General features: G+C 41.3%; 1 protein-coding gene across 1 annotated transcript in view; it reads right to left on the bottom strand.

Moving 5' to 3' along the window:
* Positions 1-7,619: 7,619 nt before the first annotated feature.
* Positions 7,620-12,618, bottom strand: part of RNF115 (ring finger protein 115) — an 80,442-nt gene continuing 75,443 nt past the window's right edge. The window contains exons 7-8 of the mRNA XM_037733688.1: positions 9,655-9,783; positions 7,620-8,336 (exon numbers count right to left, since the gene is read on the bottom strand). Of these exons, the coding sequence (XP_037589616.1) occupies positions 8,205-8,336; positions 9,655-9,783 (261 nt within the window). The 3' untranslated portion in view covers positions 7,620-8,204. The remainder of the gene's footprint in view (positions 8,337-9,654; positions 9,784-12,618) is intronic.

Raw genomic sequence — 12,618 nt, 5'->3', positions numbered from 1 at the left:
TTTGCAGTCTTTTCTCCTAAATTCACAAACTCTCTTCTTTCTCTTTGGACAGATGACCTCTTGTCATAGTTAAGCAGACAGTAGGCAGGATATTCCTGATAGGAGGAACTACATGAGTAAAGGGGTAGGAGCGCAGAAATTTAGCTACAGCTCCATGGTGAGCCATTAAAAGGAAAGAGACACTTTACCTGTGATCCTTGGCAAGGACCGGCCAAACGTGGGAGCTAAGGATTGTGGGAATGGAGAGAGATATGGCTGAGGGAGATAATACCCTTATTAGTGGTAATCTTGAACCTCAAACTAAGGATTTTAGACTTTGTATCCTATGGAGATAAAAGGTCTAGACATGGAGCCAAAGATCTGGATTCAAATTCTGGCTCTGCAACATACCAGTTGTCATTGGGCAAATGAAGTTTTGAGATGCGATTTCTGCTTACTTGTCCGTAAAAAGTGATACTGCCTACTCCATCTTCTGTTTCCACAGGATTGTTCTGAGAATCAAATGACAGTCTGTATTTGGAACCTAGAACCATCTGAATTCCGACTCCAGTCTCCAAAGCTTTCTCCACTACATCATATTCATTTTAATCCTTCTCTGTTTCATATGTTAGTTCTGTGTTTCCAACTAAATAAGAAGCTCACATGGGTGAGATGTCTTTTGTTTTTAGTATTCAAAGAATCTCCTAGAGCTACTCAACACTATATAATCACTGGAAGTCTCAGTAAGAAGTTATATCCAACTATATGAAAAGTTTCAGCCATTGTACTATACTTAATTACAGTCCATATATAACAATCTGTGACACACAATCACAGAAAGGATACACTGCCCAAGTTTATCAAGACATTTATGAGCATGAGACTACCAGCTCTGACTCGAACTAAGCAACATATATACAAAGCAAATATACTTTGTACATACCAACTGAGTCTTGCTTCTAAAAGAATTTATTTACTCTGCTTATCTCAGGACTTGGTTCAACAGAAATTTAAGATATTTGTATCTTGGTTTTCAAAATGTATTGAAACAATTGACTTCAAACAAGCCTACAAATTTCCATGCATGAATAGGCAGTTTTCTGGACACACATCTTAGCCCCAATCTATGAGTGATTCACAACCATGGGTTTTGAACCTCTGTGAGGCCATGAGGTTATTACAAGGAACAGATTACCATAATCTTGAGCTTGAATAAATATCTTTCAAATATTTGTATATACTATATTTCAACTGGATACAGATTCTGGTGTGACTAATAAAGATAAATTGACTTAAAAGCATTACTGAAATCATAGCAGCTTTTTGTTATGTATTCTTTTACCAAAAATACTAGTAATATGGCTATCATGTTGTTGGAAGGGAATCTAATAATTTTGGAGTTTTTTTGTTTTTGTTTTGAGACAGGGTCTCTGCTGCCCAGGCTGGAGTGCAGTGGCACGATCTCAGCTCACTACAACCTCTGCTTCCTGGGCTCAAGTGATTCTCCCTCCTCAGCCTCCTGAGTAGCTGGGACTCCAGGTGCATGCCACCACATCTGCCTAATTTTTGTATTTTTAGTAGAGATGGGCTTTCACTGTGTTGCCCAGGCTGGTCTTGAACTCCTGACCTCAAGTGATCTGCTGCCTCAGTCTCCCAACGTGCTGAGATTACAGGCGGGAGCCACCACACCCAGCCAAGAATCTAGTAATTTTTGGAAAAGATAAAGAACCACAAGCCTATGATTCACAGATCTATATGTTCTGGTTGAAAGCGGGAAAAAGGGCAACATACAAACTACACTTCTGCGGACACCAAGTGTATTTTGGCAGGAAAACGTAAAGTTTGTATGTATAAAACCTTAAAGTTGAATTCCTATAATGCACCTGTCTGTGGCAGGTATGAGATCAAAACCTTACAATGTTGTTTGGATCAGACAAGGGCTCTATTTTGACCCTGGAAAGCATCTCCAGTTGCACACATTATATTCTATGTGTTCTATTTTAAACCCCTGAAGCAGCCCAGTGGCTCCCAGACTGATTACTGAGACACCAACATTGCTGCGGGCTAGGATTTCCCCCTTTTAGGACTGCCATTTGTGATGTTTATCCCATCAAAAATTTCCTCCATCTTACTGTGTCAGTGACGAAATTATATGAGATTCATTTTGGAAATTGTCAGTAACAGAACTCTATGTTATAAGTCCTCCTCAATCCCCAAAGCTCCAATGGATTATTCTTGTAAACAGCACTTTTATCTCATCTCTCTACCACAGAGGCCAAAAAGGGTTTTCCCCTAACATCCAAATACCTATTCAGATACCAGCCCTGCTCCCTCTCTTAAAATCTGTCTTCTCACCTGGGCGTGGTGGCTCATGCCTGTAATCCCAGCACTCTGGGAGGTTGAGGCAGGTGGTCACTTGAGGTCGGGAGTTCGAGACCAGCCTGGGCAACATGGCAAAATCCTGTCTCTACTGAAAACGCAAAAATTAGTTGGGTGTGGTGGCGTATGCCTGTAATCCCAGCTACTTGGGAGGCTGAGGCAAGAGAATCACTTGAACCCAGGAGTCAGAGGTTGCAGTGACCTGAGATCATGCCACTGCACTCTAGTCTGGGTGAAAGAGTGAGACTGTGTCTCAAAAAAAAAAAAAAAAAAAAAAATTCTGTCTTCCACTCCTTAAGCACCAAAGGCTGTTTTGTTGTTGTTGTCATTTAAAACAGACACAGACTATGCTTCCCTCCTGATTTATTAAGACCAATGTATTTAATTTGTATTTTTTGAGGGAACAGCACCTGGAAACCAGAGAGAAAGAAGCTGAAGCATGTAGAAGGTCATGAATTATTCAATTTGGTGTCAATAATTTGTCAGAAATATTTTTTTCAATAGCAATAGATAACTGTATTATAATTCTATTTTATAATTATAATATAGAAGCAACGGATGTTGAATATCCTTTCCTCAAAGTCATTTAGTCTCAACCCTTGGAAATGATTAGGTTTTTACCTCCAGTGAATCCCTTCGTCACAGAGCAAACAGGGTACCAGCCCAAGCCAACAGTGCCCTGTAACAGAGAACTCAGGGAAACACAGACCCTTTGCATGGAATTCAAAGGGCTGCTTAATATGAAGTTAAAGACCTCAAGTTCAGACTAAGGGTTCCAAGATCAGAAATCACAAGTTTTCTCTTCTCTTTGACGATCAGGTTATGTACAACAAGAGAATCAGATTGTGAGGCTCTAGCCCTCTTCTGTATCCCTGCTCACTTTACCTCAGTGCATACCATATCCCTTCTTCCTCCAGTGTGAAATGTGCAATATGTGTTTGTGAATATAAATATCTATATTTACACATATATTCATATATATATATATATATATATATATATATATATAAATATGCAATACAAAGACATAAGCAAGAAATTTTTTTCCTAATAGCTATTTAATCAAAGACTGGGGAAAACTCAAGTTCTTCCCCCCAAATTTTCCTTCTAACTTGAGAGCCAATTCCTGCACCAATTCCTGCTCAAAGAAAACATTTAAGAAGCACCTGCCCAACTATTACGCAGCAAATGCTGATACACTTTATGATGAGCTAAAAGGAAGCTATTTAACAGCCATTTCTACATCCTCTAGACTTTTTCTCATAAATTAAAGCATTATTGTAGGGAAAGAGTCAAAGAGCTACAGCAACAGGGACAAAATGTCTTTCTGGATTCTCCAAGTTTCTTAACTCTTCAGAGAACCGGCAACAGGAACTTTGACGGAAAATTAATTTTTAATGCTGGGGTTATTTCTTCTCCTTGCTCCCAACTCATTAATTCTGAAACTTGAAAGATATTGGAGATATCAGCTAAATCTTGCTCTTCCCATCAGACTCTCTAGTTCTGTCCAACCACAACTAACCCATGTGAAGATGGGTTAGACTAACCTATCTGGAAACTACCACAGAAGCAATAAATCAAGGTACTGCCCTATATGACCTCACAACTCCCAAGTCTACCAATCTCTAAGAAATCTTTCCTAATTATGTGCTAACCAAATAATTTTTTCCCTCATTTCAAACTGTAACAGACAAGAGGATACATATATACTATTGGAATTATAATGGAAAAGATATAGATGAAAAGTCATTCAGAATAAGAAAATAATCTGTTCAGCACTGCATAAAATTCAAAGGGCTGCTTAACATGAATTTAAAGACCTCAAGTTCAAACTAAGGGTTCCAAGATCAGAAATCGCAAATTTTCTCTTTGACAATCAGGGCAAGTTGAACTGTCTCTCCCCTGACTCTATAAGTCTCCAGATTCCTGAGTGTGTAAGCCTTCCAGCTGTAAAAGAATGAACATCTGAAAAGTCCAGGCTATCCAGCCTCCTGCCTTGGGCATTTTATCTAAACTGTGTCTGAAACATTTAAGGACATGGCATTCCTAGAAGTAAATGCTTAACCGCAACCATGTTCTGGTGTTAGACCAAATAATCTAAAATGCTTCTTCCCAGAATGGGAGGTCTCTCAGACTTCCAGGGTTAATTTAGGCTAAAAAGAAAAAATAGACATTATATACACAGCAAACATCCCATATACATTTCTTCCACTGCTTAACTATGTATTGAGGTCAGTAACTCAGTAACCAGTACTGAGGTCTCTAAGCCAAAGCAAGCATTTCTCATAGAGACACATTATTCACTTGGTGAAACTTAAGTGGGATTGGGAACACTCTGTATATATGCATCATTTCTGTTTTTCCTCTTGTGATGGTTAATCTTATGTGTCAACTTGACTAGGCCACAGGACACCCAGATATTTGGTCACAGAGTATTCTGGGTGTGCCAGTGAGGGTGGTTTTGGATGAGACTAACATTCCAATCAGTAGGCTGAATAAAGCACATGGCCCTCCCTAATGTGAGTGGTCCTCATCCAATGAGTTGAAGGTCTGAACAGAACAAGTAAGGGAAAACTCCTCCTGCCTGACTGCTTGAGCCAAGACCTCAGTCTTTTCCTGCCTTTGAACTGGAGTGGAACTATCAGCTCTTTCTTGGGTCTCCATGCTGGCTGTCAGGCTGGAACTACACCAGCAGCTCTCCTGGATTTCTAGCTGGCCCACTGCAGATCTCAGAACTTTGCAACCTCAATAACTGTGTGAACCAATTCTTTTTTTTTTTTTTTTTTTTTTTTTTTTTTTTTGAGACGGAGTTTCGCTCTTGTTGCCCAGGCTGGAGTGCAATGGCGCGATCTCGGCTCACCGCAACCTCCGCCTTCTGGGTTCAGGCAATTCTCTTGCCTCAGCCTCCTGAGTAGCTGGGATTACAGGCACGCGCCACCATGCCCAGCTAATTTTTTGTATTTTTAGTAGAGACGGGGTTTCACCGTGTTGACCAGGATGGTCTCGATCTCTTGACCTCGTGATCCACCCGCCTCGGCCTCCCAAAGTGCTGGGATTACAGGCTTGAGCCACCGCGCCCGGCGAACCAATTCTTTAGGATAAATCTCAGGCTGGGCATGGTGGCTCCCACCTGTAATCCCAGCACTTTGGGAGGCCAAGGCAGGCAGATCACCTGAGGTCAGGAGTTTAAGACCAGCCTGGCCAACATGACAAAAACCCCATCCCTACTAAAAATATAAAACATTAGCTGGGCATGGTGGCAGATACCTGTAATCCCAGCTGCTTGGGAGGCCGAGGCAGAAGAATCACTGGAACCCAGGATGCAGATGTTGCAGTGAGCTGAGATCATGCCACTGCCCACCAGTATAGGTGACAGAGTGAGAGACTCTGTCTCAATAATAATAATAATAATAATAATAAATCTCCAAAGAACCCTAACTCCTCAACATAAATTAACCTGGACATCTGAGGTACCTCCCATTGTAAGAAGAAACACAACAGATTCATTAAAAGGGACAGGTCTGGGAAATAGCAAAATGAGTCTCACGTCCTCCATCCATCAAAGCAAAAAAAGTGAAGAAAATTTCAGATAACTTAGTCTGATGCTATTTGCTATACTGTGTATAAAAAGGCAGATCCCTATCCAGCACTTTGTCTCTACCACTTGTAAAGCTTTCAGATCTTTGTAAAGAACTCAGATCCTTTCTAGTTCTCTAGGCATTAGTTCTCTAGCCTTAAGTAAAACTACAACTGCCTGTCCTGGCATTTCCAGACGCTGATGGGCAGACAAAAGTGTCCAGGCAATGATAATTTTTCTGAGACAACTGACATTGTGTACTTCAAAACTCTAATGTGTTTCAACACAGCCTTCCTCCATCTAAGTAGCGGCCAAATATTCACAATTCACCTCTCATTTCCTTAAGTCTTCCTCCCCAATTCAAAACCAGTATGTATTCTCAAGCTACATTTCAGGGGCTACCCACAGTAAGTAGATCTCATTCCCCAAATAAACAATCACGACAGAGGTGTGATACGGGAGGTATATGAGAAAACATCTTTTATTCCCTCTGAGCCCAGCTGAATCATACTTCCTGGTCGCAACTTTTAGAGGCAGGCTATTATTTCAGCAGGCCACCCCCCACTTTTTCCTTTCCCTCCCTGACTCCTTTATCCTCTGTCGAAGTAAAGAAAAAGGTATCTCTAGCTCCCTTCCACCACCTACAAATTGGCATATGATAGTCAACAAAAACTGAGGAGACTTCTAGCCAAGAAAGAAACCCATTAAAGAGTGGTGTTCTTGTTCTGATCATTCTAACTATCAAAGGCTAATGTGACAATATTAATGGTGCCCCTAAGTACCTTCTTTTGGTACACCAACAGCTGTTATGTCTCCCCTTTTGAGATTTTGAAGTTTCCACAACGTTGCTGACCTTCTTCATTTATTCAACGTTAAATACTTAAATACTACAAAGAGCATGGGCATGGGATGCTACTAGGCTGAAAATATAAGGCCTACCTCTCCCAGGCCAAGCTGTTTCGGACATGATCACATTGGTCAGTTTGAGTCCAAGTACAGCCAGAACCAAGCAGAAAAGGAAAGTTTCAGAGATGAAAAATAGGCTTAAAGAGTTAAAATGTGACAACGTAAAATCTTAACTCCTGAAGACCAATGGGTTACTAAAAACAGTGAAGTGCCTGCAGATGCGTACTGCATCTATTTCTGTGACACAAATTATTTTAAGATTACTAGGAAAAAAGACAGTAAACAATGAGTTGAGCACTTTGAGATGTTGAGGCAGGTGGATCGCTCGAGCCTAGGAGTTTGAGACCAGCCTGGTCAACATGGCAAAACCCTATCTCTATAAAAACACAAAAATTAACCAGGCATAGTGGCACATGCCTGTAGTCCCAGCTACTAGGGAGGCTGAGGTGGGAGGATCACTTGAGCATGGGAGATCGAGGCTGTGGTGAGCTGAGATCGTGCCACTGTACTCCAGCCTAGGCAACAGAAAGAAACAAACAAAAATCAATGATTTGGGGATCATTTTTTACAATCTTAAAAGCAAAGATCTCAAACATCTGTCTTTCTATGTCTGTATGCTGCCCAACTCTTTCCCAAAAAGGAAGTGGAATCAGATTCCTACCAACATACGTCTCCCAAAATACGTTATGTAGTTTTCTGGGGAAACTGCATCAACTGAAGTAGTCTTTAAAAATTAAAATAAGAAAACCAAAGCACCATGATGGTAAACCACTTTTCCCTTCTCACTGTAATTCTTCTTTGATTTGTGCTCTGGGAATCAAGACAAAACAAAATTATCAGTCTTAGATTCCTGAATTAATTTTGGCCTCACCTCACAGCTAATGTGATCAAGAGTAGATTTTTTTTGTTTGTTTAAGTACAATTAAGACAAAAGGACTTTATATCAGCAGGACTTTAGGGCTGTGGTTCCACTGTTTTTATAGTAAAATACACTAATGGTGGGGTAGAGGGTGGAGAAGGAGGTGGAAACCTCTGTTACAAAGGCAATATGACAGATAGCAGGACCCTAACTAGACTTTAAGGGATTGATTCTATTCAGGTGGGGGGAGCCCTACATAATTAAGTTTCACACTTAGAAAATTATCACTCTGATTTCATGAATAAGAGGCATTTTGTTGTAGATACAATTCCATCTGTAGATACTAACTTTAAATTTAGAGAAGAAAAACATTCATTGCATTCATATTATGCATTGGGTTTCTTATGTGATTCCTATATCCATCTACTAATTTTTTGTTTTGATACAATTTACAGCTATGGTAAGATGATTACCATAGCCCTGATTCAGGCGTGGTCTTTAGCTTCAGAAAGTCCATCGGTCATGTAGCTGACTGTCATTGCTAAATCTGTTGCTTGCAGAGGCCTCAGAGTTCTGGCTTTGCTGAGTAGAGTCCTCACCATTTAAGCTCTTCCTACATACAGGACATGTGTCATGCTGAAACAGAAAAATATTAGTCTATGTGAAGATCCTGGCCTGAGAAGCTGGGAGTACTGCACACTTAAGTAACCCTGAGAATTGTCACATCAAAACTGATGACTTGGAATAGAAAAACAAGAGGGAATGCATCCTCATACCACATGCTCTGGCGTCTAAGGTGTGATACCAGGATATCTCCCAAACAGAACTTTAAGCAGAACTGACAGGCACAATTCTAGTCCAGCAACTTAGTAACAGCTCACACATACCACCAAACAGAGCTAACCACAAACAGAGAGCGATCTATGACAAGAGGGTAACTGCCCATTAATTCCCATATGATCTAGAGCAGAGGTCAAATAACTTTTTGTTTAAAGGGACAGGAAAATTGGCCAGGTGCACTGGCTCACACCTGTAATCCCAATACTTTTGGAGGCCGAGGCAGGCGGATCACTAGAGGTCAAGAGTTTGAGACAAGCCTGGGCAACATGGCAAAACCCCATCTCTACTAAAAATACAAAAATTGGCCGGGTGTGGTGGTGCATGCCTGTAATCCCAGCTACTCTGGAGACTGAGGCACGAGAATCATTGGAACCCAAAAGGTGGAGGTTTCAGTGAGCAGAGATCACACCACTGCACTCCAGCCTGGGTGACAGAGTGAGACTCTGTCTCAAAATAAATACATAAAGGGACAGAAAACAAATATTTTAGGCTGTGCAGGCCACACCACAGCTGTTATAAATAATCAGCTCTGCTGATGTAGCACAAAAGTAGCCATGGACAATCTATAAACAAATAAACATAGCTGTGTTCCAATAAAATTTTATTTGCAGTCGGGCATGGTGACTGACACCTGTAATCCCAGCACTTTGGGAGGCCGAGGAGGGCGGATCATGAGGTCAGGAGTTTGTGACCAGCCTGATCAACATGGTGAAACCCTGACTCTACTAAAAACACAAAAATTAGCCAGACGTGGTGGTGGGCACCTGTAATCCCAGTTACTCAGGAGGCTGAGGCAGGATAATCGCTTAAAGTTGGCAGGAGAGGCTACAGTAAGCTGAGACGGGGCCACTGCACTCCAGCCTGGGTAACAGAGTGTGACTCCATCTCAAAAAAAAAAAAAAAAAAAATTATTTACAGTAACAGGCGGGGGGCCACAGTGGCCTGTGGAACACAGTTTGTAACCCTTGGCCAGAAAAGTTCTAAACAAATAACAGTATCAGAGTCAGCCAGGGATTTATGGGATAAAATCTGATCTACTTGGATCTCGAGGAACTGTTAACTATACCTGTACTCTCAATCATCCCCCCAAGAAGCCATGACTTGCTGTACTTACCAGTTCTAACCATGGTACAATACAACTGCTGTGAAAGAAGTGATTGCAAGGTAACTGCCGGACTTCCTCTTCAACTGTGTAATCTTCTTTGCATACTGGACACTCTAAACCCATATCTGTTGAAGCAGGAAATGCATTTTAAAGTAAACAAAGAAAAGGAAGAAAAAACTAACCCAATGTCTCTACCAACCCTGCAAATGCATAAAGAAAAGACATAAGAGTTAGGTGGAGTAGCTCACGCCTATAATCCCAGCACTTTGGGAGGCCAAAGCGGACGGATCATGAGGTCAGGAGTTCCAGACCAGCCTGGCCAACATACAACATAGTGAAACCCCGTCTCTACGAAAAATACAAAAATTAGCCAGGCATGGTGGTGTGTGCCTGTAGTCCCAGCTACTCTGGAGGCTGAGGCAGGAGAATTACTTGACCCTGGGAGGCAGAGGTTGTAGTGAGCCAAGATCAAGCCACTGCACTCCAGCCTGGGCTACAGAGCAAGACTCTGTATCGAAGAAAAAAAAAAAAAAAAACCACATGAGATAAAAGAAAATGTATGTGTACCCAAGTGGCAGGCAAGTAAGAGGCATGAATTATATTTCAAAATGAGGGTAACAATGGTAGTAAACAGAGACATGAAAAGGAGGAATGATGAATGGGGCCTACTCCAAAAAGGCCTACACAGGAACTACATAAGGCCCATTTCTTGATGTAAAGAGTTGGAAGAAATAAACTGGGGCTTAGATGATCTGTTCAGTAAAACAGAAAAAACATCTTCCTAAAGATGTGACAGCCCTCTGGCAGTCAGTTTCCATTGTCAACCTGTCCACCACAGCCAAGAAATTCATCTCAGCAATCTCAGCAGTTCAGTGTCTTAAGCTACTTGCCACTTTTACCATGCTCTTTTCAGCATGGGATGAAGCATCCTATTTAGGTGTGGCTACCCTAAAGTACTCTGTAAAAACTGTTAATGAGGGCCGGGCATGGTGGCTCACACCTGTAATCCCAGCACTACTTTGGGAGGCCGAGGCAGATGGATCACCTGAGGTTGGGAGTTCAAGACCAGCCTGGCCAAGATGGTGAAATCCCATCTCTACTAAAAATACAAACTTAGCTGGGCATGGCGGTGGACACCTGTAACCCCAGCTACTCGGGAGGCTGAGGCAAAGAATTGCTTGAATCCAGGAGGCGGAGGTTGCAGTGAGTTAAGACTGCACCACTGCACTTCAGCCTGGGCAACAGAGCAAGACTCCATCTCAAAAAAAGAAAAAGAAAAAAAAAGTTAATGAAAAGCTAGATCAGAAGTGGTGCTGCAGAACTGCAAAGCCAAAGTTTAGCTCAGGTCACCAAATCAAGAGCAGAAAGCCCTCTCCTCTGAGAAGAAACAGTCACAAACTACTGGGAGTTCCAAGCAGCAAGTTTTGAGTTTACCAAATATGTCTAATACTACCAGCTAGTCTATATGCCTAGTGGCTGGGATATGCTCCATGCCCCAACAGCAGATAAGGCATTTGGAGCAGTACTGCTACTGAATAGATTTACTCCTTACTCTCCATTCCCACCAACTTTGGCCTAATTCTTTTACTTTTCATGCCCAGTCTGCTGCAATGGCCTCCCAGCTAGTATCCCAAATTCCATTGTCTTAACCCTCCAAACATATCCTATACTTTGCTACAACTTAATTTTCCCTAAAATCAGCTTCATAGCAATTCACAGCTCCTCTTTATCACTTGGATTCTCAGCTGGCACCTCAGAAATCAATAAATTAAAAATGTAAAACATCACTTCATCTCCTTACCCAAACCAGTGCCATTCACTATTCCCCCATCCCTGAAGATGGCAGCACCATGTTTAAAGTTACAAAGCTGGGAAATCTTAGAATTATTTCTGACTCTTTCTCCTCCTTCATCCATTATGCAATCAGTGAGGAAAGCCTTTCTCCAAAATGATCTTCTGGCCGGTGTGGTGGCCCACGCCTGTAATCCTAGCACTTTAGGAGGCCAAGGCAGGTAGATCACAAGATCAGGAGTTTGAGATCAGCCTGCCCAATATGGTGAAACCCTGTCTCTTTAAAAATAAAAAAATTAAAAAAAAAAAAAAAAATCTTCTTAATCTACGCTTTCCTTTCTCTTAGCATTGTCACCATCACCTGAACCCCACCTGGACTGCTGCAACAGACTCTAATACCTGTTCCTGCTCTCTCTCGCTTTGAATATGTTTCACACACTGCCCCCAAACTAATCTTCCCTAAAGACCACTTTTCCTAACTCACACACCATGTATATGTTGATATTCTTATATTAGTTCATACTTTCCTTAAATAGAATGACGTAAGATGGCCCACCTTGTCTTTGAAATTTCTCATTCTAAACCTAAATTGATGGTTTAGGTCCAAAATGCTGTCCCTTGTCGCCAATGTTAGTCCAAAATGCCATCCCTTTTCACTAAATTCCTTCAGTGCTTATAAATAATATCTATGACTAATATACCTAACTGTACCTGATACAAAGTAGATTTAAAACAAATTCCCAGCCTCCTATTTTTTTCTCTTCTCCTTTCCCCAATGTTAGTATCATGTGTCAAATACAATTTTAATCATTTGATAAGTTTTTCTTCAACTTATTAGAATCAAGTCTCATCTACCTTTATACCTCTTTATTCCCAATAGCACCTAAAAAAGAGACATGGTAATTGCTCAGGAAATACCTACTGACTAACCCAAGGGGTAGGAACTTTCCAGATCTGGCACCCAGGTAGGAATTAGGGCTATGGTTTCACAAAAAGGTCCTTAATATAGGAAGGTATCATGGATTTTTTTTTTTCTCACTTATCCTTTTTTTCTTTTTCTTTTTGTTCATTTTTTAAACTTTTCACCTGTCAGAAAATACTGGGATTTTGAACAGAGATCAGAAGTTGACAGAGTTGCCGGGCGCGGTGGCTCAAGCCTGTAATCCCAGCACTTTGGGAGGC

Source organism: Cebus imitator, unplaced genomic scaffold (genome assembly GCF_001604975.1).
Source record: "Cebus imitator isolate Cc_AM_T3 unplaced genomic scaffold, Cebus_imitator-1.0 Scaffold543, whole genome shotgun sequence".
NCBI classification, from domain to species: Eukaryota; Metazoa; Chordata; class Mammalia; order Primates; family Cebidae; genus Cebus; species Cebus imitator.
The sequence above is the reverse complement of the archived record's forward strand: the minus strand, read 5'-3'. Positions and strand labels throughout refer to the sequence as shown.